The sequence below is a fragment of the Rhododendron vialii genome, chromosome 5a (assembly GCF_030253575.1).
Source record: "Rhododendron vialii isolate Sample 1 chromosome 5a, ASM3025357v1".
NCBI lineage: Eukaryota > Viridiplantae > Streptophyta > Magnoliopsida > Ericales > Ericaceae > Rhododendron > Rhododendron vialii.
Window position 1 is genome coordinate 6,756,419 of NC_080561.1, and position 27,985 is coordinate 6,784,403.

At 41.7% G+C, this 27,985-nt stretch overlaps 2 protein-coding genes and 1 pseudogene across 5 annotated transcripts; 1 reads left to right on the forward strand and 2 right to left on the reverse strand.

Moving 5' to 3' along the window:
• Positions 1 to 10,008: 10,008 nt before the first annotated feature.
• On the reverse strand, positions 10,009 to 13,380 carry LOC131327043 (cytochrome c oxidase assembly protein COX11, mitochondrial-like). 2 transcript variants are annotated; one of them, XM_058360016.1, is made up of 8 exons: positions 13,171 to 13,379; positions 12,732 to 12,834; positions 12,271 to 12,607; positions 12,134 to 12,186; positions 11,301 to 11,373; positions 11,071 to 11,175; positions 10,427 to 10,507; positions 10,009 to 10,346 (listed from the first exon to the last, which is right to left on the reverse strand). In XM_058360016.1, exons 2-8 carry the CDS (start codon positions 12,800 to 12,802, stop codon positions 10,245 to 10,247), a joined length of 822 nt encoding a protein of 273 aa, XP_058215999.1. In that variant the 5' UTR covers positions 12,803 to 12,834; positions 13,171 to 13,379; the 3' UTR covers positions 10,009 to 10,244. The 2 variants fall into 2 exon arrangements, with proteins under 2 accessions (XP_058215999.1, XP_058216000.1); XM_058360017.1 differs by lacking the exon at positions 10,009 to 10,346 and having other exon boundaries at positions 10,424 to 10,557; positions 13,171 to 13,380.
• Positions 13,381 to 14,709: 1,329 nt separating this feature from the next.
• Positions 14,710 to 25,561, forward strand: LOC131327038 (uncharacterized). 3 transcript variants are annotated; one of them, XR_009200159.1, is made up of 3 exons: positions 14,738 to 14,915; positions 17,887 to 19,486; positions 25,186 to 25,561. XR_009200159.1 is itself a non-coding variant. In XM_058360004.1 (2 exons), exon 2 carries the CDS (start codon positions 17,889 to 17,891, stop codon positions 19,425 to 19,427), a length of 1,539 nt encoding a protein of 512 aa, XP_058215987.1. In that variant the 5' UTR covers positions 14,710 to 14,915; positions 17,887 to 17,888; the 3' UTR covers positions 19,428 to 19,641. The 3 variants fall into 3 exon arrangements, 2 of the variants coding, with proteins under 2 accessions (XP_058215987.1, XP_058215988.1); XM_058360004.1 differs by lacking the exon at positions 25,186 to 25,561 and having other exon boundaries at positions 14,710 to 14,915; positions 17,887 to 19,641; XM_058360005.1 differs by lacking the exon at positions 25,186 to 25,561 and having other exon boundaries at positions 14,735 to 16,241; positions 17,887 to 19,641.
• Positions 21,390 to 23,038, reverse strand: LOC131327045 (zinc finger protein 4-like; annotated as a pseudogene).
• Positions 25,562 to 27,985: the final 2,424 nt, after the last annotated feature.

The window sequence follows — 27,985 nt, forward strand, 5'->3', positions numbered from 1 at the left end:
GATCAACGCCTCATATTCGGCCTCGTTGTTAGAGGCTGGGAAATTGATGGAGAAGGAGCTTTCGTGCAAGACACCGGAGGGTGAAAGAAGAACGACGCCTGCACCTGCGCCTCGGCTATTGGATGCGCCATCGACGTACATTTTCCATACATCTCCGTGAAAGAGCTGCCAGGCTGTGCTAGGGTTGGCCTGGAGTACTGCTTCGGTGCTCGGTGGTGGTGCCGAGGCAGATACGTTGGGCGGTGTAAGCTCTGCGATGAAGTCAGCCAGCACCTGAGCCTTTATTGCTGTCCGAGGCTGAAAGTGGATTTCGAAATTGGCAATCTCAACGGCCCATTGTGAAATTCGGTTGGAGAGATCGGCCTTCCGGAGAAGAGATTTGAGGGGGAACTCGGTCAGGACGATGATGCGATGGGACTGAAAGTATGGGGCAAGCTTTCGGGAGGCTGAGATTAGGGCGAGCACGAGCTTCTCTAGGGGGAGGTAGCGCGTCTCGGCGGGTGTCATGGTTTTGCTGGAGTAGTAGATTGGCTGGTGCTCCCGACCCTCCTGTCGGACGAGCACCGAGCTTACGGCGTGCGGGGAGATAGCTAGATAGAGGAACAAGTCCTCCTGGTCCCTTGGAGTGACGAGGAGTGGAGCCGTGGAAAGATACTCCTTTAGTCGCTGGAGGGCTCGGTCACATTCTTCTGTCCAGTTGAAGCTTCGTCGGCTGCCCTTTAGTAGAGCGAAAAATGGCTGACATTTGTCCGAGGAGCGACTTATAAACCGATTCAGAGCAGCAGCCATCCCGGTTAGACGCTGAACATCGCGCTTGTTGTGGGGAGCCGAGAGCTGATCAATTGCTCGAATTTGGGAAGGATCGGCCTCAATACCGCGCCGGGAGACGAGATGGCCAAGAAATTTGCCGGAGCTGACGCCGAAGACACATTTCTCGGCATTGAGGCGGAGTTTGTGGCGCTTGAGTATCTCAAAGACTTCGGCGAGGTGAGTTAGATGATCACCGGCGCGAAGACTTTTAACCACCATGTCGTCAATGTATGCCAGCATAGTGTCGCCCAGTAATTGCTCGAACATCTTGGTTATCATTCGCTGGAAGGTTGCTCCGGCATTCTTTAAACCGAAGGGCATGACAAGGTAACCGAAGATCCGGTGGGGGGTAATGAAGGCGGTGTTCTCGATATCGCCTTCGCTCATGGCGATCTGGTGGTAGCCCCGGTACGTATCCAAAAAGCTGAGTCGCTCGTGTCCGGAGGTGGCGTCGACAAGCTGGTCAATTCGGGGAAGAGGAAAGAAGTCCTTCGGGCAAGCATCGTTAAGGTTGGAGTAGTCGACGCAGACACGCCATTTGCCATTCTTCTTCTTGACTACAACGGTGTTAGCCAACCACTTGGGGTACTGGACCTCTCTGATTGCCCCAGCGTTTAGGAGTCGGTTGACTTCTTCAATGACGGCCTCGGAGTGAATAGGAGAGGACCGTCGTGCCTTCTGTACGACCGGTCGCTTGGTTTTGTCGACGTTGAGCTCGTGGCAGATGAAAGAGGGGTCGAGCCCCGGCATCTCGTAGGGAGTCCAGGCGAACACTTCAATGTTTCGGTTGAGAAAAGCTACCGTCTTGTTCCGATCAGTGTCACTAAGTGAGGAACTGACAAGGAAGAAACGGGAGCCGTCCTCGGTGATTGGGATTGTGGCCACATCTTCAACGGTTTTGTCGTCGGGGGATCTGCCGACGTCCTCCAAAACTGGGGCTTGGGTGCTTCAATGAGATTCACCCGGGGGGTCTGTTTGGTGCTTCGGACAGCGTTGACGTAGCACTGCTTGGCCGCGGTCTGGTCTCCGTACAGGTCTTCCTGGTGCCCGTTAGTGCCGATGAAACGTACCACTTGGTGATAAGTGGAGGCAATCGCTTTAAGCCTATGCAGCCAGGTTCGACCGACAATGGCGTTGTAAGGGCCAGGGACGTCGACCACCACAAAGTCTATTTCAAGCGTTACCGAGCCGGCACGGACAGGAAGAGTGATCATACCGATGGGCCAGACAGGAGCTCCGTTGAAGCCGATAAGGGGAACTTCGGAAGGACGGAGGTCGGTCTCGGGAATCTTTAGATCCTTGAAAAGAGAGTAGTACATGACTTCGGCCGAGCTGCCCTGGTCTACGAGGACGCGACGGACGTTGAAATTTCCGATGCGTAGCGTGACCACGAGGGCGTCATTGTGGGGAAGCTGGACGCGGTCGAGATCTTTCTCGGTAAATGTTATCGTCCATTTGGAGCCGTCGTCGGTTCTGGGGCGCTTCGGTTCGGGGCCAACTAGCATGACCTGCTTGGAGGAGGAGGCTTCATTCAATTCTGCCCGGATGACTCGAGCTGCTTCGGGGTTCAAGGGACCGTGTATGACGTTGATTGTCTGTACCTCTTCCTCGGTATGTGATTCGGTCCTCTGTGTCCGAGCCGTCGTCTTCTCGTGATCGATGAAGTTGCCGAGGTGGCCACCAGCAACAAGCTGTTCCAAGTAGGCCTTGAAGGGCTTGCATGCTGTGGTGAAGTGACCTTGCTCGCTATGGTAGCTGCATCGAACGATGGGATTCTTGATTTTTCCATTTTCGGTTCCGAGCTTTTGATTGGGGAAGGAGAAGAAGGGCTGATCCTTCACTTGATCAATGATCCGGTAGATGGGAATGGTGAAGACGGTCTTTTCGGCGTTGAAGTCACTTGGTTTCGGTCCCCTCCTCGGCGACTGCTTGATTGTGTTGACCTGTTTTTTCGGTGTTGAGACAGGTGCGGGGGCCGGTATGGATACCGAAGTGTTCAACGCTTTTGAACTTATAGGCTTCCCGATGCCTCTCTCTGCCTTGGACTCGATGAGCTGACACCAGTTCTCGATTCGAGTCATAAGGTCCTTCATAGAGTTCGGCTTATGGCGAGCAAGGTCGTCGTAGACTTGCTCGTCCTGGGATGTGAGACCGAGCTTGAATCCTCGGGCAGAGATGACACCGTCGCAACCTTCTATCTCATTGAACAACTCCCAATAACGGCCGGCGTACTGCCGAAGCGTTTCGTCGTTCCTCTTACGGAGGGCTAAGAGGGAGTCGATCTCCTTCTCGTGCTTGTTGCTCGTTACGAACCGTGCCATGATGGCGTCACAGAGGGAGTCGAACGAGGAGATTGACCGAGCTGGGAGTTGATTGAACCAAGTGAGGCCCAGGTTGCCGAGGCTTGCTGGAAACACTTTGCACAAGAAAGCGTCGTCCGAGGGTTCATTCCGAAGAAACAGAGACATGACGGTTTTATATTGGACCAGATGAGTGTACGCCTCGGTCTTGCCGTCATATTTGGCAAACTTAGGTTGGGAGAATCCTTTGGGGGGGGTAACCGAGTCGATCTCTCTTGTGAATGGAGAGGTCGAGAGTCGTGCAAGTCGCGCATCGCGATGAGGTCGGATCGAACGGTCGGGGCCGTCTGGACGCTCAGTCGCTGTACGCTTCTTGGGGACGAGTTTGTCCAATCGTTCGTGCTCCTTTCTCTTTGGATCGATACTAACCGATTTTCTGGGAAAATGCTCCTGGCGATGATGTCGGTAGCTATCCCGAGCGGAAGCCTCGAGGCGCTCGGTGACCGGGCTTCTGCTGTTTGCGCCGCCGGGGTGCGAGACGATGGGACTTCTGGCTCGGGGGCCCTTCAGGCGCTCGCGGTATCCTCTAGTCTGGATCTCGACAAGGCCGTCATCTCCCCTGGATGCCCTTGTGAGGCTAGGGGTAAATTCCCGGCCTGTCCTGCCCACAAGGACGGAGTGGGTGGAGGAGGCAGAGACGCTCCCACCACCGAGCCTGTCAAAGGCCGATGGCCTCCTTCGAAGTTGCGCAGGAGAGCGAGAACGGTCCCTGCGCGATGTTTCTTTTGGGGCTCGTGTGTCCACCGGTCTTGGTGACTCAAGACGATCCTTGACTGAAGGGCAGGGTCTGTGCTCTAGCTGGTGACCGGCTTCGTGACTGCGTGGGGGGGGTGCGACGGTTTGTTCTTCCGCCGCGGCTCCCGGAGGAATGGGATGGGGAGATGAGGAGGTGTTTGATCTCCGCCAATTCGTCTCGGACGTGTCTGTCGCGGTCCACGACCGTCGTGAGATCGTCGATTTTGCGCTCGAGATGGCAGATGTAGGAGTGGAGCTCGGAAGATGGGCCTGCGTCTGGAGCTGATGCTCCGGCGCCAACTCCGATGGATATGTGGTTCTTTCCATGGGCCGCCGCTCCGCCAGAAGCCAGGCTGTGGTCCACGAGGGAACCGAGCCCGTGGGCGGTACCACCGTGATGTGCGTCGTCGATCTCCACCATGTTTGATTCTGGATGTTTTAACGGAGCAGATGGGGGGAGGTGAAAGTTGAAAGGATGGCTAGGTCCCCAGCAGAGTCGCCAATTGTAGGGGTTCGATTTAGGAGGAAGGACCTTCGCCTGAACTAGTACTTCACTTCCGCTGCTCCGTTCCTCCGCCGCTGACCCTGCACCAAGTCACTAAGGCTGGAATAGCCTAGTGACCCTCCGACGATCAAGTTAGATGTAAGGAGAGATGCTTTTAGGTCTAGGGTTAGGAAAAGATGGCATACCTCTCAAAGATGAGTATCCCTTTGTATTTATAGACCTAGGTTAACTTGGGCTCCAAGCTAGTGCGTGGAGATCACGCTTAGGTAACCGCTTCGGGTGACGTCATAGATGACGCACTGGATAAGACGGTTACGAAGCACATGGGCAGGCCTGGCCCAGATGATCCTTTTCGCCACGTGTTGCTCATGGTCCCCTCCTGCTATGCTGCATTCTGCCAAGAGACCCAAACGGAATGCACACCTCGGTAATTAACCGAAGTGTCAACAGGAGACCTGACGCCGAACGAGTAAACAGAAAGATATACACAGGCTCGTGTTAATATGAGGCCTCGGTTGATGGTGATCCGGTTAGATACCGAGACCATGACTGAAGCCTCCACAGCAAGTACTTAGATCAGAGCCTCATCCTCCTCCTAAAGCGAACCATGATAAATCTTCAGGAGGAGGAGGAGGAGAACAGGCCGACGATGAGAAGTTCGTGTTCTGGGTGGAACGAGTCGCGGCCTGTCTCGTGATCAACTGGTGGGTTCCAAGTGACCCATGGCACTTCTTGCTTCCAGCCATCTTATTACTTATTCTCTCCAACAGTTTCTACATTCTCAACTTCAAATATCCACAGGTACATCTCCACAAAACCCAATATACCAACAATCAAAAAAAAAGAAAAAAGAAAAATACACAATTTCCGAACTCAAGTCCAGAACACTGGAGTCAAAACCGTTCGGCGCATGCGAGTCTCCGAGCATGAACTGCTCTTGGACGCAGCTGTGTTCTAAACTTGTGTTTCTTGCATTGCTCGTCTACGTGTTTCTCGCTTGGCAAAAGTTAAAATCTTGTAAACACTTATTTTTTGTGGGCGCAAAATATATAATGGTCCTCCGGAAAAGGCAAGCAATTTGGAACGGATGGAGTATTTTCTTCCATGTATATTCCTATGGATATGAAATGATACTAGACCAACGCATTCTATCTGTAATTGCCATTGTTTTGTGAAACTTGCTACAGCAATTAATCTATTCTCTCACTCTCTCTGGGTTACAGTTACCCCTAGTTTTTCAATCCCATATGCTCAAATTTTTTTCTACTAGTGAATTCCGATCTCCACAACTCAAAATTAAATTTTAGAGCACATTGTATGTATCACACATACGGTATGTGGGAAACCAGTCCGACTTCGCTAATACTTTTTACAGAGAGAGAGAGAGAGAGAGAGAGAGAGAGAGGAGTTAATTTGATCATGGTTGTTGTTGCAGGAATCTGGCAAGGATAAAAACGGAACGGACAAGAAAAAAATTGAACAAGAGAAAGTTAAACTTGATTTTAGCTTGAACGAATCAAAGGAAGAAGTGAAAGCGAAAGATGGAAGGAACAAAATGGATGAGGAAAATACCGGGCAAGAGAAAGCCAGCTCGAAGGATTCAAAGGAAGAAGTGAAAGCAAAAGACGAAGGGAACAACAAAATAGACGAGGAAAATACCGGGCAAGAGAAAGCTAAACTTGATTTTAGCTTGAACGAATCAAAGGAAGAAGTGAAAGCGAACGATGGCAGGAACAAAATGGATGAGGAAAATACCGGGCAAGAGAAAGCTAGCTCGAAGGATTCAAAGGAAGAAGTGAAAGCAAAAGACGAAGGGAACAACAAAATAGACAAGGAAAATACCGGGCAAGAGAAAGCTAAACTTGATTTTAGCTTGAACGAATCAAAGGAAGAAGTGATAGCGAATGACAGAAGGAACAAAATGGATGAGGAAATTACCAGGCAAGAGATTGCTAGCTCGAAGGATTCAAAGGAAGAAGTGAAACAAAAAGACGAAGGGAACGACAAAATAGACGAGGAAAATACCGGGCGAGAGAAAGCTAAACTTGATTTGAGCTTGAAGGTATCACAGGAAGAAATGAAAGCGAAAGATGGAAGGATTGTCGATGAATTCCATGGATGGGAAGAAGAGAGAAGCCAACTGATGTTTGAGCTCGGTGCTGCTAGGGCATCAATGGAGATCTACAGAGAGCTTCATCATGATTTGCATCTTCATCATCAGCCTTAATAATTTGCTTGCTTAGTTGCTTAATTAATTTCTACCACTTTTTTGCATCTTCTTGTTCTGTTGAATTCAATTCTAGGAAACTGTTTTTTTGATTTAGGAGGCTAGCAGTACTATTTACTAATAATATTTGAATTTGGAATTCGCACGAGAGGGTATTTAGCCCTAGTATACTACCACGTGGTGCTCCAGACCCATTTTCATCTCACATTAAGGTGGAACATATCGGCTGCTACATAACATTTTGGCCGCTACGTAGTGTTTTTTGGGTCCTCTGGTACCGCTATACACCACTATACCGGTGTTACCAGAAATTCACACCCATATGTATCGTCTGATACCCGCTATTTATCTGATTTTTCGTCGCTTCACAGCCGCGACATTACCGCTATGGCCGCCTCAGGTGCTCTGGCACCAAAAATAATTTCAACAAATTCACAATCGCTACACCTGATTCCCGCTATGTAATCTTGGGTGGGACTTACACACTTGTCTTAGAGCTCACACAAATGCGGGGTAAAAAAGTGTAGCCTGATTTGTACATAATGTGGAGGTGCACCAGGAAAATTGATTAATATTTTCCAGAATTGTGTTGTAAAGGTTTTAAGATATATAAGTGGTCTTTAGTGTTGGCCTCAATGTTTGAGTTGTCCAAGTCCCAACCCTAAACTTCATTGCTCACCCACTATTGAGGTGTTTAATTTTTTTGGGTTTACAATTTTTTTTTTTGGTCCCATGATGAAAGTTGCCCAAGCTTGGAGACTTGTGGGACTTACTCGGGACCGGCTCAGGTGATGATGCATAATGATCTTTTTAAATTAAAGAGAGTGCAACAAGAAAATTTTAAAAAATCAATAGAATTTAGAAATAGACAATTTTAAAATACAGTTCACGACATCTCTGGACATGACCATGGTGATCACAATTGGATTCTAGACTAATCGTGTTTCCTTATTCCTAGTATTACTCTAAAAGCGAACGTTTAAAAAATAGGTATAATTTTTCATTCAATTTCTTCTTAACTGCCTCACTAATTTTCCTCTTTCATTATTGTCCCTTCATTTCATTTTCCTTCCCCAAGTTCCATAACCACCCTATAAGTTTAGCGAATCTAAACGATTAAAGGAATCCCAATGACCAATAATCAATATATTGCCCAGAATGGTTTCGTGAAGGAAATTACTCCCAACGCATCTCTTCGTGACGAGAAATTTTTGGATGCAAATAGTGTATTGTACATGTGGTACCCGATAATGCATCTAACTGCCGAAAAGTGTTTTGGACGGTTCACATCTGAGTAGAGGAAAAGAGGAGAGAGAGGGGGGCTTGAGTAGGAAAGAGCAGTGGCTCCGCCACTTGGGGACGAATGGGGGCATGCGCCCCCATTGAGTGGTTTTTTTTTTTCTTTTCAGATTTTTGTATTTTTCTTATTTTGTGTTCTTAAATTGTTTTTTGTTTAATCACTTCAATACATTTTGTATATAATTTCATTCTTAATTTATTATTTTAAATATTACAACAATTTTATCATACTGGCGAAATGAGATGTCTAATGCAAAAAATAGCCACCACTTACCATTTGAAACTCTCCAATGAATAATGTCCTAATTCATAAGTGGCTAAATCATGAGTTATATACATTATACTTTATTAATTACTCCCATCGTCCCTAATTGTTCGTCTAATCTCGAATTTCTAACTTATTAAGGAAACCAAATCTGATCCATTGATTTGCAAATTTACATAATCTAATCCATTGATTTTGAAATTGGACAATCAATTTGGGACATGTATAAGTCAAAAAAGGGACAAACAAATTGAGATGGAGGGAGTATTTACAATTTTTTTTTTTGCTCGGCTAAAGAAACTTTTTATAAACTCGAAAGGGGTACATTGAGGGGGACACTACAACGCTTAGGCGTTTAGGATACAATGAGAAAAGGAAAGGACAGAATAACCAATGCCCATCCAACAGAAGGTTGGACTGAGCCACTCCTCACGAAAAAACCAGTTACACTTTCACCTTTCTCATTCCATCTAGGAATACCTTAAACTCCTCCACAATATGCACCGTTAAAATCGAACTTCGACTTAATCCACATAGCTACTCTGGTTTTGATCAGCTCCCCAACATCCTCTACTCTCCATGATGCATTGTTGAAGACAAAGTCATTCCTCACCGGCCATAAGGACCAAAGAGTAGCAAAGAATGTTGTTTCCCATAAATACTTCTCTAAGTTTCTGAATCCTCTATCACACCACCAGGTAAAAAGATCTAACAAAGATGCAGAGCACACCCAATTGACATGCCACCAGTCTAGAATCAACAACCAAACATTCCAAAAAAAAGGGCAATGTAAGAATAGATGTTGCGGTGTCTCTGATTGCCAACCACAGAGGGCAAACAGTCGATTGGCCCTCTTGGAGCAGATGTCTATGAAGAAGCACTAATCTTGTAACTACTCTATTTTGAAGAGCCATCCAATAGAAGACTTCCACCTTAGGGGGGGCTAATATTTTTCCAGATTGCTTTCATCACCGGATTCCCTGAGTGGCCCAATTGCTCCCACTTGTTATACACCAATTTCACCGAAAACCTTTTATCAGCTGGGAAGGTAGCATTTCATTTTTGAAATGAAATAGGGGCATGTCATTTAGTTAATCATAATTGAAAAATTAACCTGCAAATAATTGTATACAACTTCTTTCACTTTTTTTTATTTTTTATCCGCAACTTCTTTCACTTTATTCTATTTTCATGCATTTTGCCTTCATGAATCTAAGATTAGGACATACCGTTCGTGGATAGCTCGTTAAATCATGGGCAATAACCCTTTTCGCTGTTCAAAAAAAAAAAAATATGGGCATCCCTTGACCAACATGAAAGCTATGTGATCCTACAACATACGGAGTATAAGTTTCTTTTTGATTAAAAATAGAGTCACCAACAATATCGTTATACACGCATGTTTGGATCTAAATTAAGGAGAGAAAAAGCGTGAAATGAAAGCAGAGAAATGGCACAGCAGCCGCACTTCTGATTTGCCGTATCACATTATTGGAAGTGACTCTCTTTTGGCTTTGAAGTCTCAAGTATGTAAATTTATCAGGTCATATGGCAATGACAATTTTTCAAAACCTGTATTCCTTTTCTGTACAAGTAGTACATGTTTCCATTTTTTTCACGGTTTTCCAAAAACATCGCTAGAGTGTTACAAAATGAACGTTCTACTTTATAAGAATGTCCAACACCACCAACCCCTAACAACATTCCCAACACATCGAAATCCAAATTTTGGCGAGCACATGAGAGACAAACAATGGAATGCCAAGCTAAATTATGCAATCAATTGTAAGACTGAAAATCTGCAACATTTTAAACACACTGGAATTGGAAAATTTATTGCGGCTAGCCATTAGCTCATTCTTTTCCATGTCCTCGAACAAATTCACAAGTCAAAAAGCGCTTCCGCCTCACTTCACATCAACAGTTCCTCAAAAAAATTCTGTTGACTAAACTATCAAGAATAAAAATGAGAGAATATTGTTACAAAAGCCAAATCTTATTAGAGGTACATACGCAGATGTTAATATTGGGGGCAGTAGTCCTCTATTCTTCAGAAACCTTGAAAAAGGTATAGGACAAGATCAAGTTGTTGATACCATCCATTTTAGGATCTGTTTCAAACTCAGGGTCTATATAAAAGAATACCTGTAAATGAAAATCATTAAATAAACAGCAAAGGGGCATTTTTGGAAAACGTTGCTCAAAAAAAGGAGTATGTTACTCACCGGCATATCAATCTGCTCTCCAGGAAGAAGTCGTTGCTCCTCGAAGCAGAAGCACTGGATCTTATTAAAGTACACTGCGGCCTGAAAAGCATCACAATCTAATCACTTCCTTTCTTAGGAGTTACTGGAATCTGGACAAATTGAATTCGTTTATCAAAGTAAGTTATACTCAAAGAGAGTTTATAGGTGTCCTTCATGAAGATTAACATTTCATATCGAGCAAGATGGCACTAAAAGTTTAAAACCATGAGCCCTGGAGGCAATGTTCTAGAAGTCGCTAGGTGCTTGTCGGGCGGTCGGCCACCTTCGAGCGATTAATCGGTGCATATTCATTAGTAATCGGCGATTAATCGTTGGTCGGACCTAATCGGATAGGCCCCGCCAGCGATTAATGGCCACTTAGTCGGTGATTAATTCATTGTTTTAGAATATTGTCTGGAGCCCAAGTTATGAAGAACCTAGAGAAACGATGAAGAAAGAAATATCATAAAAAACTTCAGTATAGTTATTTTCTTCTTTAAAGAGACTTGGAACCTCATTTTATACATTCTTCGGAACTCAACCACCAAATCTGAGCTTGATGCTAGAATATTTTAACTGAACTGATTCAACAGGTTTTGTATAAGCCTAATGAGAAGTTGTACCTTCATTGGGGTAACATTGTACGTAGATACACCAGTTATAGGCATTGAACTTTGATTCTCAGCAGTGTAAAATGCAAGCGCACTTTCTCCTGGCCTAACCCGTACCTATAGATACATCCCAGGAATCACATATCAACACCAGGAAGCATGTATGGCTCTTGATACATGTACATAATCCCATGTAGGTATATCCAATGCACATATAGCACACACATTATAAATTAGAGAACCTCACGTTGGGTGGGAATAAACTTCCATGGCATTCCGTCAGCCACGTCAGCATTGAACTGCACCACAACCTCCCTGTAAACAAGAAACAATGAACTTCATGAAAACAAGTGCAGACAATAATAGAAAAAACTAATCGTCTATCATCTTGGAAAAACATGCAGACTAGTCTGACTTGAATCAACAACTAAGATGTTCCAGAACCATTCATAGTGCTAAATTAGTCAAGTCTCTTCAATTTCTTGGTTTAAACAAAGTTTCCAGCATAGAGAACTCTACTCCCTGACAACAAAAGGCAGAGTAACTATGGGGTTCGCACAGTTTATGTAGTGGTTCTTCAATCCTAGACCAAAAGTAATCCGAGATGAGTAAGTATTTAGAAGCAAAGTCAAAAGAGGCAGGAGCGGGCTCAGGAATTTGATCGTTATAGTGAATCACTACAGAGCATATTGGATTGGAAGAAAATGTGCAGCTTGTTTCTCCTGCTACAGTATATGCCAAACTTTCGTCCTCTTGCAGCATCCACGCTATGTAAGTGAAGTGTAACAAAGAAAGAGAAACATGCTATGTTCAATTAAAAATAATAACGGTATCACTGTAAAACATATTCTTCCGGATGGGTAATTAAGAAGACAAGAAATTGAGTCTTTTTATCAAGCCAATAAGGTCTAAGCCACTAGGGTGTCCCCTGGGGTGCAAAAAAGGCAAAATTGTAATCACACCCTGTAGAATTTGCTTCTTACCAACACAAAAGGAAAAGGTTTGAACATCACTATTTTACAATGTTGAGTAAAGATTTTGAATAGCTGCATTATTTAGAAGGTACAAATCACACCTGGTGGTGACTGTTCCATCTTGAGCATGCCGAGCAATCTTTTCTTCAACACTCTAAAGCATAGTAGGAAAATTTACTAAGATCAACAAAAGATTACGAAAAAGTTCTACACAATAAGACATGAGATTCGGTCCCACCTCGCGCCGCTGCACAGTACCCCCATAGCCAGTAGCTTGGCAGAATCTTCTGTACAGAGGAACGGCAGCATAACTACACCCCACCATCGCAAAAACCAATCCCGTCAGATAGATAAGCATCTTATTTGATTTCTGTTCTCTTGAAGAATGAGTTGCATATTGGCGCGGTTTGTCCAAGCATGGAGTTCTCGGAGCCAAAAACCTGCCACATCTACTCAATGACCCCGTACGTATTTCACATCTTGTCATAAACCCCCGATATTCGGAACCGAAACCCCACCCATTTCTAGCACCGTTAGTTCCCACAAAATTTAGCCCCGGAGCTTCAAGTGAGCACCTGTAAATCATTTTATCATTTGAACAAACTCTAAACAAACAAGCTCAAAAAAATGCCAAAGCATGTCTTAAACTACTTGTGAAGGAAAATAGTAGCATTAAAATTTCGTAAAAGTGAAGTTTACCTGAACCCATTATATGATTGATGCAAATTCTTGGAAAATTGTGGCAATCTGAAAACCTTGGACCATGACATGTCTGGGGATATCAAGTTACACTCAGTAGCATCTGAAACAACCAAAAGTTCACCCAAAACTTTACTCATTTCGCAGTTGTACTTAGTTTAGTTACTGAAAATTGGTTATGCACAAGAGCTAATATCAACCGGAAAAAAAAAAAAAAAAAGCCTCCCTAAAAGACGAGTGGCTTGTTGAATTCTCCAGCTTGGAGGAGCTGATAGCTCTCCATTTTCGTTGGTACCAATCAGGAAACGATGTAAAGATGCAAAATTTATAATTACTATCCCTTTTCTGGTGTTCTTCTTGGAAACCAAAGAAAGTTGGACGAGCAAGATCGGCAGAAGAAATACTTATAGTTATAATAGTTGAGAGGGTAATCGAATACCTCTTCCTTGGTGTGGTGAAACCCAGATCCTGAAAACCCTTTCCAATCCGCGAGAGGGAGAACCAGAGAGCAGTTCAGAGAGAGAGAGAGAGAGAGAGACGTGGACACTGGAGCTGCTGTGCAATCCGAGTTGCTGAGATTGTGCCTGGTCGTTCAGCCCATTTTAGCTCGTCAGAGAACGGCCCAATGCAAAATGGTAAGCCGGTTATGGAGCCAAATTTAACCCGTGATGAGTAGGGCTGCAAACGATCCAAGCCGCTCGCGAGCGGCTCGGAGCTCAGCTCGATAACGGCTCGGCTCGGCTCGGTTCAAGACAAAAACGAGCCGAGCTCGAGCTCGAGTCCTGGGCTCGTTTCATAAACGAGCCGAGCTCGAGCTAGTCGAAACTCGGCTCGAATTGGCTCGCGAGCTCGATTATATAATATATTTATATATATATATATATATATATATATATATTTACATATTTATATTTATTTATATATATATTTATATATATTTGTTTCATAAACGAGCCGAGCTCGAGCTCCGTAAATACCTATCGAGCCGAGCTCGAGCTCGAGTCCTGCAGCTCGTCACGAGCTCGAGCTGAGCTCGAGCCAACTAAATTTTTGCCGAGCCGAGCTCGAACACTCTAAAACTCGGCTCGGATAGGCTCGTTTGCAGCCCTAGTAATGAGAACGAGTACTGCCCCGTTGCCACGCCTCACCGCTTTTATAAGCCGCTCCGTAAATTAGGCTTGGGCCCAAATTAGTCCACTCTCATAATCTTATCGCTACCCGATATAGTCAATTAGTCACTACCCATTATTTTTGAACAAAAATATCCCTCGAATCACTTATGCATACACGATTTACATAGTTCACAATTCGCATAGTTTTCAGGGGCAAAAAAGTCATTACGCAACATAACAAAGTTTATCTAGGTTTGGCAACAATTTTCAAAGTTGTGACGAAACCAAAGCTAAACAGTAGGACGGGCCTCTAATTTTCTATATCTTTTTTTGGTACATCGAAAATTCACAAGATAACGAGTTAAAATAGAAATAATTTCGTTTCAAGTGATGGTTGAGTTTGGGATGTCAAAGGATTTAATTTTGAAAAGATGAGAAAATGATTTTTGTTGATTTTTACCAAGTTTTTGGAGAAATAATTTATTCGATGATAATAATTGAGAAAGTAAAAACATATAGACTGGATATCAAAATAATATGTTTAGAAAAAAACTAAAATTTAGAAAACTTTAATATAATGGAGTAATTGCATTTGGGATGAAATGATCAAACAAACTTTTAGCAAGAGGTTGTAAGGGATTTGGAAAGCACAATAAATAAATTGAAAAGCATTTGTTTTAGTAACATTCCAAAAACCACCTACAAAAAACAAAAGCATTTGTTTTAATTTTTTTTTGAACCGCAAGCATTTGTTTTAATTGAAAAAAGAATTTCTATTAAAACCGTTCTTCAAAGAACGGTTTTTTCTTCACGAGAACCGGTTCGAACCCAATAGAGGCGGTTGCCCTAACCTAATAACCTACCTCCTTCATTTTCCCTCTCATCCCCTGCCGCGACCAAAGCGAGCCTAGACAGACTCTCTCTCTCTCTCTCTCTCTCTCTCTCTCTCACACACACACACACACACACACACACCCCTTGCTCCGCCATCTCCTACTGACTCCACCATCTTCCACCAGTAGCGCCGCCACCCTCCACTGCAAGTCTCGCCATCCCAGATTCAACACCGTTGGTGAGTGTTGATTCCTTTGTTTTCCGTATTTACGGTATTTACGGTCTTAGCTAGGGTTTTGAGTTAGACTTCTCTAGTGTCTTGAAATCCGTATTGGAGATTTGCTTTTTAATCTGATTTAGCAATTTTTTTTTTCTGCTAGTGTCCGAGTATCTGATTTAATGTGTCCACGTGGTGAGTTTTGTATTCTCTCTTAAGGGTTTTTGTGTTGTTCCTTAACAGAAACACAAGTTTTCAATTGTTGTATGGATATGTGGATGCTTGCTTAGTTAAAGAATCCGATGTCATTTTGGCAAAATCAGAAGTGGTTTATTAAGGTTTTGTTGGGAAAATTAAGGTTTTTTTTGGTTTGTCTAGTTCTTTACTCTTTAATTGTGCTGACACCATGGTTATTTATCTTGCCCTCAGTATTGAAGAACAAGAATACTTGATAGTTGGTGTTTAGGCCTTTATGTTCAATTACGTGAGTATCTGATATTTTGATATTTATTCGGGCTCTCTGGGGGTTTATTTGATGAATACGTGAGAATTCCTTATTGATAGAATTGAACTTCATGAAATTTGGGGACAAGCTGTTGCTGTAATAAGTTATGTTATATGGATTTTTTATTTTGGCTCAAATATCCGTGTCGATGTGTCCGACACCTGTTTCCTTTTGGACACTTGGATCCTCTACTTGTTAAGATACTTACAGAAAATGAATATCATATTAGCTAGAAAGCGATAATTCGAGTATTTCACATAGACAGGAAATAGGGAAATAGTAAAAACATAATTTTTTGAACCATTTCTTGTTTAAACACATTTGTAAACATAGTTTACGGTACATAATCTGAGAAAATTATGTAATGTATGTATAATACAAACAAGAGTTCAAGACGTGTCCCCGTACCCGTACCCAAGTTGGGGACACATATCCATGTGTCCTAAGATTTAAGTTTAGGAAGGTCACACCAGTGTTTTAAAAGGCGTGAGAAGAGCGCACTATGGCGCGAGGAGCAGCGCAGCGCAAGGAATGCGCTTCGAAAATGTGGACTATGGTGCGGAACCCAAAGGCGCACGAAAGGCGCTGAGGCGATGCCTTTCGTCTATGAGCCAAAAAACGGATCTGACGGTTCTCACCCATACATAAGTCGATTGCGATGCACTGAATAATTGTTTTTTTTAAGTCAATCTCAGCCCTAATCGATCATAGCAGCAGCGGATAAAAAAGAAGAAGAGATCAGCGACAGCTTCAGTCAATGAGATCTCAGCCCTAGTCAATCTCAGCTCCTCCTTCTTTCTTTCTTCTTCTCGTAGGCGACTCCTCCTCCTCCTTTCTTCCAGGTAACCTCCTCCTCCTCCTCCTTCTTTCTTTCTTCTTCTCTGTCAACCGACTCTGTCCAGAACAGAGGTATCTTCTGCTGTTACATGTTGGAGCTTCTGTCTTTTGTTCTTCTTCTTCTCGTCCATTTCTTTATACCGATATGTATGAGTTGGATTTGGAACTTCTTGTTTTGTTTTTTGATCAACGTATGAGTTGGAACTTGAAAAAAAATGCCTTATAAACCAACCAGTAAAAAGAGTAACATTGTAACAAAGAGTTCATGGTAATTTTTCTGCCAATCTGCCCAATACTAATTTCTTTTTGTTTATGGTATTTTTTCTTCTTGTGAATTGTAGATGACATCTGAAAATCATAACAAAAAGGACCCTGGTTGGAAGTATTTTTTCTACAAGTGTTTGTTTGTGTTGAAAATTTGTTCAAATAAAATTTGCCTCGTTGTGAAGAAAAAATAAATTGCGCTTCGCGTCAATAAAGTGCGCGCTGCGCCTTGCGCTAAAGCCCTAGGGGACTGTTGTGCCTCGGTGTGCCTTTCGCCATTTAAAACACTGGCTTGGACTTGCACCCGCACCTGATACTTGCACCCGAGTCCATGTAACATAAGTCATTTTAGTTTGAAAATCATGTCTTTCAGCTGAACTAGTCCTATTGAAGGTTAAAACATCATGAGCATGATACGCTGCAAAATTTAGGGCTAAACTAGATTGTAATTATTATTATTATTTTTTATTGATTTTGGGCATAGGGCGCTATTTGCTTGTTCCAATTTAGCTTCACTTTGTTGTTTCATTACGATAATTCTTGATGTTATTTCTTCGTCTTCATGTACTTTCTTTTTTAATCAAAAGCAGGTACTACTTATTTCGTATTTTTTTGGTGGAGTTTAAGTGGATGTGAAATCAAAATATGGCAGAATGAAGTTAGTTTATTACTCCTTGTCCTGTTATGGCAGTAATGATTATGATAATGGTACTTGCTTATGATAATTGAGCAAGTGTTGGTTTTTGAGAGCCCGTTAATGAGGAATGGGGACACCCCCGTTAACCTCATTTCACGAGCCTTCACTGCATCCGCTTTCGTATTTTTTTTGCTGGAGTTTAAGTGGATGTGAAATCAAAATATGGTAGAATGAAGTCTCCTTGGCCAGTTATGGCAGTAATGATTATGATAATGGTACTTATGATAATTGAGGAAGTGTTGGTTTTTGAGAGCTGTTGATGAGGAATGGGGACACCCCCGTTAACCTCATTTCATGAGCCTTCACTGCATCCACTTTCGTATTTTTTGGCTGGAGTTTAAGTGGGTGTGAAATCAAAATATGGTAGAACGAAGGAAGTTTATTGCTTCCTGTCCTTTTATGGCAGTAATGATTATGATAATGGTACTTGCTTATGATAATTGAGGAAGTGTTGGTTTTTGAGATTTCATTTGATCGTGTTTCATGAAAATCCTGTGGACACACATGTACCATTTTAATTTTTACTTCAGCTTGTAATTGGGTTGAACCGTTGAAGGACTGGTTTTCAGTTAACTCATACCATGAGATAAGAAAAAATATGGATTCTATCTTTTTTGGTATGTATGTAGTCACTTTCGAATCTGAAGCTATTTGCTCTTAAATTTTCTCTTGGATGCTTTGGTAAACAGCCATGGCCGAGGAAGCAGGTATGTTCGTGGTTCATCAAACCATCGGTAGTGTTCTATGTTGCAAATGTGGTATTCCGATAGCACCAAATGCTGCCAATATGTGCGTGAAGTGCTTGCGTTCTGAAGTTGACATCACAGAAGGTTTACAGAAAAATGTCATTATAATCCATTGCCCAGAGTGTGACACCTACTTGCAGCCGCCAAGAACTTGGATTAGAGCCCAACTAGAATCGAAGGAGCTCTTGACGTTCTGCGTGAAGAGATTGAAGAACTTGAACAAAGTAAGGCTAGTACATGCCGAATTCATTTGGACTGAACCTCACTCTAAGAGGATTAAAGTCAAGCTTAAAGTTCAGAAAGAGGTCCTCAATGGAGCAATACTTGAACAGACTTATACGGTTGAGTACGTTGTTCAGGACCAAATGTGTGAATCTTGTACTAGGGTCCAAGCTAACCCTGACCAGTGGGTGGCTGCTGTACAACTGCGGCAACATGTTTCTCACAGGCGGACTTTCTTCTATTTGGAGCAGCTTATTCTTAGGCACGATGCTGCAGTCAGAGCCATAAGAATCAAGCAAATGGATCAGGGAATAGATTTCTTTTTCGGGAATCGTAGTCATGCTGTCAAGTTTGTGGAGTTTCTGGGAAAAGTTGCTCCAATTAAGAGTCGTAACGACAAACAACTTGTTTCTCATGATACCAAGAGCAATAACTACAATTACAAGTTCACTTTCTCCGTTGAAATCTGTCCAGTATGCCGTGAGGATCTGATCTGCCTCCCGCCGAAAGCTGCTATTAGTTTGGGAAATCTTGGCCCACTTGTCATTTGCACAAAAGTGACCAACAACATTGCTTTGCTGGACCCCTTTACCCTTAGGCACTGTTTCTTGGATGCCGATCAGTATTGGCGGACATCTTTTAAGTCTCTGCTTTCTAGTAGGCAGCTTGTGGAATATATTGTATTGGATGTGGAGGTTGTTGCTGCTGAAGTTAATGTCGGTGGGTCGAAGTATGCTTTAGCTGATGCTCAAGTTGCTCGTGTATCAGATTTTGGAAAAAATGACACGATTTTCAATGTGAGGACACATTTGGGCCATCTTTTAAACCCTGGGGATTATGCTCTTGGATTTGACTTGTATGGAGCTAACAGTAATGATATTGAACTCGACAAGTACAAGGGTATGGTCGTCCCTGATGTGATTTTGATGAAAAAGAGCTATGAAGAGAAGCGACAGAGGAAACGTGGGAAGCCTCGTGCATGGAAGCTTAAGTCTCTTGGCATGGAAGTTGATGATACTACAGCCAAAGGAAGAAATGAGGAGGAAAAGAGGGATTCAGAGTACGAACAGTTCTTGAGAGACTTGGAAGAGAATCCTGAAATGAGGTTTAATATATCGCTATATCGTAATGAGGAATACCAGCCATCGGAAATGGCCTCTGTGACTGATGGGGAGGATCTGCCTTCTGTGCCTTTGGATGAGTTGCTTGCTGATCTTGATTTAAGTGATGAGGAAGATGGCGAAAGTAGCATGAGAGAGTGAACTGAAGCAGCAGGTTGTATTAATTAAAGAGTTTTCAACATCTCATCAAAAGTTTGTTGGTATGAGATTTCTACCATCTTTTTTATTCTGTTCTTTTTGTGTTTCTCTTCCTCATTATTCTTATATGGAACTAGAAGAGTTTCTTTCTAAGCTTGTTAATGACTTTATGAACATGTGGGAAGTGGTATTTTATGATAGTTTTCTTTTCACAGTAGACTCTGTAATGCTCGTGCTTCCAAGACTTTGATCTTAAATGTTAAGAAATGATTTACATCAAAAAAGCATAAATAAGAGATCTTTATTTTATGTAGTTTTTTTAATAGGCGAAAATCAGATTGTTAGAAGAGTTAGATTAGCACATTGAAAGAGAGGTTAACACGAAAATCGGATTGTTAGAATAGTTAGATTAGCACGTTGAAAGAGAGGTTAACTCTTGACCCCTTTTCTCCTGGCACCTAAGTGCACACCTGATGACGTTGGGCCAAAGGTCTCTTGGCTGTGTCTAAAAGCATAATCAAATTCTTATGGAAAGTTTATGCATTATGGGCGTAGTTATCTTCATTACAAAGCCATTAAATCAACATCTTCCAGATAAGTGGATGGGTATTTTTTTTACCATTGTGATGGTTTTCATACTATCTGTATGTTTCTGATGGTGTGTTTCTAGACTAATTTGTGCGTGTAGCATTACACAAGTTGTAATGCATCAAACTTGAAGTATGTTTGTGAAGTTTTTCGATTGCTCCTTTACGTAGGATCAACTTGGTGAACTAAATATTACAGGCATAGGGATGATTTTCAAGCATAGAACCGTGTAACCGAACCCGGAACAAAATAGTTCTCAAGTTTGAAACTATAGGGATCGCTTTCATTCTTGGAAGCACTATGAGTTGAAATTCTACTTGTAGCATGTCCAACCTAAATTTGAGGCAAACTTGAAAATTTTCTGCTCAAACCAGAAGGTACACCAAGAAACTATTCAACGTTACATGGACCATCAACTATTATCAAGACTAGTTAGGAAACTCTTCTACATTATGTGGTACAACAAATTTTACCAAGAATCGTTAGGCCTCTGGACCGGAGATGTAACCCGGGAATTGGGTAGCTGATCAGACGGACCTAAGTAGGATTTCTGGCCACGGAGCGAGTAACCTAAGTTGGATTTCAGGCCACGGAGCAAGTAACCCGGCAATTGGGTAGCTGATCAGACAGACCTAAGTAGGATTTTGGGCCACTGGGCGAGTAACCCGGCAATTGGGTAGCTGATCAGACGACTGGCATCCGGCTTGTACCGCTAGCATTTTTGCATTTGAAGATGTGGGGTTGAATAATTTGAACATGACAAGTAAACAACTTAACAAGAAGTAGAAAAATTTGACTTTCAGGTCATTGAATCTGACTTTGAATGGAAATATGGTTAATAGATCATTTTTTTTTTTTAAATTATCGGATGTCCGCACCAGCTTGAGCGCACCCTGACCACCCCGACTAATTCCGGGGCTCTAAAATTAACGACTGGGCAAACCCTCAAGTGACACCAAGGTTTGAAATGTTATTTCATTTCTAATTCCCACTTGCCAAATCCCTTGGGTTAATATGAACTCATATTTTCAAAGCACCTATACGAGAAATGGTGTTTTTGAAAACCTTTTAGTAATTGGGGAAGTTTGTCCTCTTCATTCCAAAACTCATTTTTGCATATCCGCTGGCGGATTCACAACCTTAACAACCAAGAATCCAACATATGTTTAAGTAAATTCATAGTAGCTTTCGACTGGACGTGGATGGGTCTGCCTTTGACTGGACCGGGGAGGGGATTAGTTAAGGTATGCATAAGCTGGCCTAGACAACCCTGATTGTCTAACCAAACAACAACAACAAAAAATCTTCGTAGCATTCATAAGTCAATGGCTACCCTCAACTAGTATCATGAAATTGTAAAATTTTCATGCGCCAAAGCCAAGAAAGAAAGATCAATTACAACAAAATAACTCATAAACAGCATAATATATAGCATAAGCAAGCATAGGAGCTCCCAATAATCCTTGCAAGAAAACTTATAGAATGGCAAGACATACACATCAAACCACCAAATAGATCAGAGGAGGTAAAGAAGAGGACTTCTTCTCTTCTTAAAGCCTCAATGTGAGATCTGGTGCACGCTCATCTGCGTCCGCAGCTGGAGTTGCCTCTGAGAAATTCACGAGGGAATGGGCAATAAGGCGTCGTCGGAAGCTACCCAGCCACATAAGCTCGGTCTCATCATCCTCCAGGAAAATAGGCATACCTGAATGCCCTAGTTCACGCCTCCCACTTCCTCTAAATTCAAACGACCTAACTGGCGGCACAAAGCTTTGGTGCACTGAAGAATGCGCTTCGATTCCCAAAGACCGAAATGCCAAACCATGGAGAGGCAGTGTTGCCAAATTGGCATACCTCTCCGCGAATACCCCCATTCGCATGGTGCGTTTTGCTAGGGTTCTCTCTCTCTCTCTTGTGTGCATTCTGATGGCCGCCAAGTGCCTGTGAGCTGAAGAACTTCCGGTGACAGAAATTGCAAGGGAAAACTCGTGGAATCGATGAAGAAGCCCTGGCGTTGCTACTTTCTCTATAGCTTGATATCGAAAATCCTGCCGAGTCCTTTGTCGGTAGATCTTCTGTGGTAATGGTGGAATTGAAGGTGAGAGTTAAGTCTAGGGAAAGTGGTTCAGAAACTGACCGAGTCGCGATGGAATTTGTGGAGGCAACTTGGCTGCTGATGTCTTCCGAGTCGTTTTCAGAGGAGGGCTCCGCTTCAAGATCAATGGCATGCGGTTTCATGACTTGATTCTGTGAGTAATCAGAAGAGCGAACTTACATTCTGAATGAGCAGGAGAGTGATACGCTTTTTCTGTTCTTTCGGTGCTTCGGAAATGAGCAAGAGAGTGAGCTACTCCCAGCATAACAGACGACCGTATTTTCTTGTGCTGCATTTGTGAGAAATAGGGGAATTCAGTGCATGAAAACAGAGTCTTACTTATTGAAAGCAGAAAAACAAAACCAGAATGATTTGATGTATGAAATTAGAGTTAAATGAAAAGCTTCTTAAAATAGATAGCTCATGGCAGAAAGAAAAGGATCTAGTCCATGAGGGTTTACTAACCTAACCTCAAAGAGAAATCAATGTCTTATACATGCAAGAAGAATTCTCTTCGATCTGCTTCCATCTAAGACTTTATTCTACGTCGCTCACCTAAGTCACCCAAGCTTGGTTAATATAATTCCTATGTTACTATACGTATTGCCAATTGATTTCAGGTTGGAGTTAGTTTTAAAAATAGGCCGCTACGTACGTAGTGGTTTTTTTGGACCCCCGGTACTGCTACACTCTGCTATACCTGTGCCACCCAAAATTCATCCACGTATCGGCTAGTTCCCGCTACGTATCGCTTTGTATCCAATTTTTTGCCCGCTCAACAAGCACTACGGTCGCTATGTGACCGCTATTGCTACTACAGGGTGCTTTGGCACCAAAAACGATATTAAAAAATTCACAACCGCTAAACATGATTCCCGCTACGTATCATTCGATACTCCCCCTACGCCTATACCGCTAATGCTACTCAGTTTGCTACCGCTATTTAAAATCCGTTGGACCGCTCCAAGGATTCTTACATGGTAATCAAGCTAGGTTTTGGATGACCTCACTTAATGTGATTGAGGGATGAGTCAATTGCATCACCTACAATATCAACCAAGATATAAAAAACAAATCTCACTTGAAACGTTTAAGCATGAAGACTGAACTACATATACCCCAGGGGTGCCATGACACGTACACCTGCTTTTAAAGAAACACATGTATATATTTCTTGCACACAATGACATTTATGAAATTAAATTCTATACAGTAGCTCTACCATGTATAACAAAATAGATACAAACTTAACATATACTGTATTCTACAAATGTGTCAAAAATGCCCTTCGTTTTTAGTACTACTAATCTATCAAACCGCAGAAGATCCTAATCGCAGCATTTATCAATGAAAAAGATTTAGCTGTACGTCATGACTTTTTATTTGCTCTTCGAAGGTCTGAAGGATTGTGTGATGCAATATGATCTGATAAAAAGACTCCTATCCTGTATACCGACGGGGAGAAGGGGAAGAGGGACTCGGGAGAGGACACTGCTTTGGCACCCGCTATGGTACAATAATCCTACTTCTGCAACTGTGAATGTGCATGGTACAGGTTTCTTAAAAAAGTCCTAACCAGTAGCACCTAACTCGGTACAACAAAGCCGCATTTATACCCGGTTTATGTGCCTGCTCCATACAATTAGTTCGATATAGGGATAGATGATTAGATTATAATTCAGCTAAATTTGTGCCCTTCAACCAACATGACCGTTAGGTGGTAATCTCTCCCACTGGCCTCCACTGGATCCTTCTCAAATCTATGATTTAAGAACACCACCACCATTCAAGATGTAGACATACTGAAGTGAGTGAAAGAAATCAAGAAACTAACAAGTTGATCACTAAGAGCAGGTTCTCAGTTTGACGTCTTAGTACGTTACTGAAAATCTGGTCAAATCTGGACACGTACAGTTGTGTCGAGATTCGATCAGATTTTAAGCAACTACGCAAGCTGAACATGGCCCTAAATGAAGGTTTAGACCTCAATCCATCTTCTGCCACCTTGTTTATTTCACAGTTTCACAAAAAAAAAAAAAAAAAACATTACTAGAACATGTGAAAAATTCATCAAGCAGTTGGTGATGAAGCCAGGAACAAGAAAAGTGCTTTACTGTACTTACTAACCAATCAAAAGAGAAAACAAAAGGAGCTTCATGCAAGAAGACAATAGTCTTTTAGTCCAATATATTCCTACAATTCCCACTCCCTACAAGATGTATGACAAATTGGCCTATGCAACAACACGAAGAAGCTGGTCCCAGACATCCGATTATAAAAAAAAAAAATTCACAAATATACAACTAAAATGAAATAAATTCACTATTGGTCCAGATTCAACCAGATTCTAAGTAAATAAATAAGCAAATAGGACTCCAATCAAACAGGACACATGAAGATTTTTAATTCAGTACACAACATATGTGAGCTATTTGAAGCCTTTTATTCCAAAAACATCAACTAAACTCTAGCAAACAAGAGAATTAGGACCCGTTCGTTCCGCTAAGGTTCTTATTTTAGTTAGTAGAGCCTATGTACAAACCATTCCAAGATAATCATACATATAGCATAGCCAGTGTTGGGTAGGAAAATAAAACAAGAAAAGTAGACAGTACCAAAACCTCATCAAAATCAAGAGAGAGAAAACTAGTGAGTGGATTGGATTCACAAACATACGTGCCAGTGGACTTCTTGTAGACATCTGATTCGTTTGTGCAATTTTGGTACGCCTTACGATCAAGAACAAGCTCACGAGTCAGTACTAGAATGTTTTTTAGGCCATAGATGGGAGGTTTTGGTACGTCTTACGATCAAGAACAAGCTCACTAGTCAGTACTAGAATGTTTTTTAGGCCAAAGATGGGAGGTTCTGATATTATCCAGGAATGTAACACACGATTTAAACATATGTATATAGGTTGTATGTAGTCTGGTGTGTATATGGTCTGTTCTTTCTTTTCTGCCCCATAACTTATCCATATCCGACACTACGATTACACATGCAAATGGAACAATAATTGTGGTACTTCTGTACTGAATTTTCTCTCATAATAGTATTTGAATTTTATTCTTTATGTAGATGGCTAAAGATCGAAATGATGCAAATGCAATTCAAGTTGCAGTACTTGGAGCTGCGACATTAGTAATAGCTACCGGGGTTGGAATCATAGAAACTGTAAAGTATGGGAGCCATAACAAAATCATGACTCCAGTGATATCTATCGGGGTTGCATTAATGCTAGCCTTGGTTTCAGTGGATGCAAAATACAACTAAAGGAACAAAAAAATGGACGAGGAAAATACCGGACAACAGGAAGCCAAACTTGATCTTTAGCTCGAAGGAATCAATGGAAGAAGTGCAAGCAAAAGATGAAATGAACGACAACATAGATGAGGAGTTTAACGGACAACAGAAAGCTAAACTCAATGCTAGTTTGAAGGAATCGAAGGAAGAAGGAAGGACTAGTAGTACTTGTAGTAGTGAAGAGTTTCAGAGCTTGGAAGCTAAGTACCGTGCCGAGTACGAAAACCTACTCCAAAAAGACTTTGATGGGCGCCATGGATGGGAGGAAGAGAGAAGCCTACTGATGAACGAGCTTGGTGCTGCTAGGGCATCATCTGAAATCTACAGAGAGCTTCTTCATGGTTCAGATGATTTTTAACCTTAATAATTAGTAATTTGCATGCTTAATCAGTTGCTTAATTACTACCACTTTTTTTGCATCTTCTTGTGGCATGGCTTTCATTTGGAAAGTTGGATTCAGCGATCTTCGATTCTTCATAGTTTGAAGGCAACGCATATCAGTTCGTTTGCCTGCTTGCTGTTTGGTTTTGGGTGTTTGGGCTGTTTGCTGTTAAGATTGGGCTGGTTTGGGCTTTTTGCCCATTTGGTGGTTGGGTTTTGGCCCTTTAGGTGTTTGGGCTTTGGCCCTTTAGATGTCCTGTTGGCTTCTCCCCAATAGTTTGTGGGTTTTTTAAAGGTTTTTCCTCCTGGTTTAGCCTGAGCCTATTAGGCCTAAATCAGTTTCCTCCTTGTGGTTAGGAGAAGAGGCCGTCTTGGGTGGGGTGGTCAGACCGTTGTACCCAAGCTCCTATTATCTCTATACTTTGTGTTATGAGTTAATGAAATTTATTTTTGCTGATTAAAAAAAAAAAAAAGCTTTCCTCAAAATCAAAAGAAAACACAACCTAGATCTGTTGACGGTGTCATCGTGAGAATAAAATAATAGTATAGTGTTCTTAAAAAAAGAGTGAAAGGACACACACACACACACACATATATATATATATAAAACAGAGCGATTTTTGTCTATACGTGTAAATCCAGCACCCTCTACAACTGTCCGATTAATATTTCATGTTAGTTGTAGCCGTTTGATCGAGAGAGTACTTTCTAATATAAACTCTCCTAACCTTATGACCGATAAATCCTTTCAATTAATTGCTTTTACGTTGTTTCCTTAAGAAGGTTTTCCTATTTAATTTTCCTACATCCAACTCAATAATTTCCTTTTAGGTTGATTTTTTAACATTCAAAAACGAAACAAACCTTTTTTGATTCATATACTAAAAGAAAACATCCTTTGTTTTTTAAAGTTGATAATTACGTTGTTTCCTTAAAACGGAGTAGTATCTATCTATATAATATGACAAGGAAGTTTTCAAATCCCCTAAATTTCCTCCTATATTTTGGACCCTAGGATCGGTACACATTTTTTCTACGGCTGAGATTAACGGATAGTATGGCTAAAATTATATTTGGAAACCTACTATTAATTCCTTATTGCATTTTTACGGCTGATTGTATTTTAAATCCCACGTATTTGAATTCATTCCTTTAATTATAGGCTCTAAAGGTAATATTTCCAAATTCCTTTCAATCTCCGAAATCTTTTCCACCTTCTACAATATCAATTACCCGAACTATGATTTCGGGTAATTAGAAGTATGTTTTTGCATTTGTACCATCCTTTCCAAATATGTCGTTAGCCTTTCTACCTGTAGATCTCAGCCGTTGAAAAAATATGTACCTTCTATAATATCAATTATGCCATCCATCATTATTATTTTTTGTATCTATTAGTTTTGCGTCAAATTTGTAGACTATTGGTGCGTCTCGATGAGAGAAATCAAAAAAGTAAAAAATTATGATCCAAACTCAAAATTTTCTTTCTTTTTCAAAAAATTTAAATGTGGATCATAATTTTACTCTTTCAATTCCTTCATTCGAGACTAACTAATAATAATTTACAAAAATTAACACAAAATTGATAAATGCGAAAATACATTGAGTAAAGGAAAAAAAAATTAGCCAACCCGGATTGTGAAGCCAAACCACGTGTTAATAACTTACAGTATACATTTTCGATTAGCATACTAACTTGGAAATAGAATTTTTTTCAAAAATTGCATGAAGATTTATAAAATACTTTTTCGATCAGGAATATTACCTAAATGAAAATACAAGTTTTCCTCCCAAGTCCCAATAAATCCTCTGTTCATCGTTCATCATTTAGGAATATTACCTAAATGAAATGTTTCTCCCTGTTACCTTTTGCAATTGATTTTCCTTTTTCCAAATACTCATCACCACGTCTCTCTCTGGTTCAAACCAGATCATTCAAAGTTCAAGTGCCGCTCCTCGCTCGCCATCACTACTAAACTCCGATCAGCACCTTTCGGAAGTTACCACAACCATTGCCACCAGTACCATCGTACACCACCGCAAACCACCATCGTCTGCTATTGGATATCTCTACCTTTTAGTGATTTCTGATCGACGGCGCGGCGGTGTTAAATCCAAAAAGGTGAGTTTATTGATTTATTCTCTATCATAGTTTTCTGTGATTACTTTTATTTAGTTTAAAACCCTAAGCAAA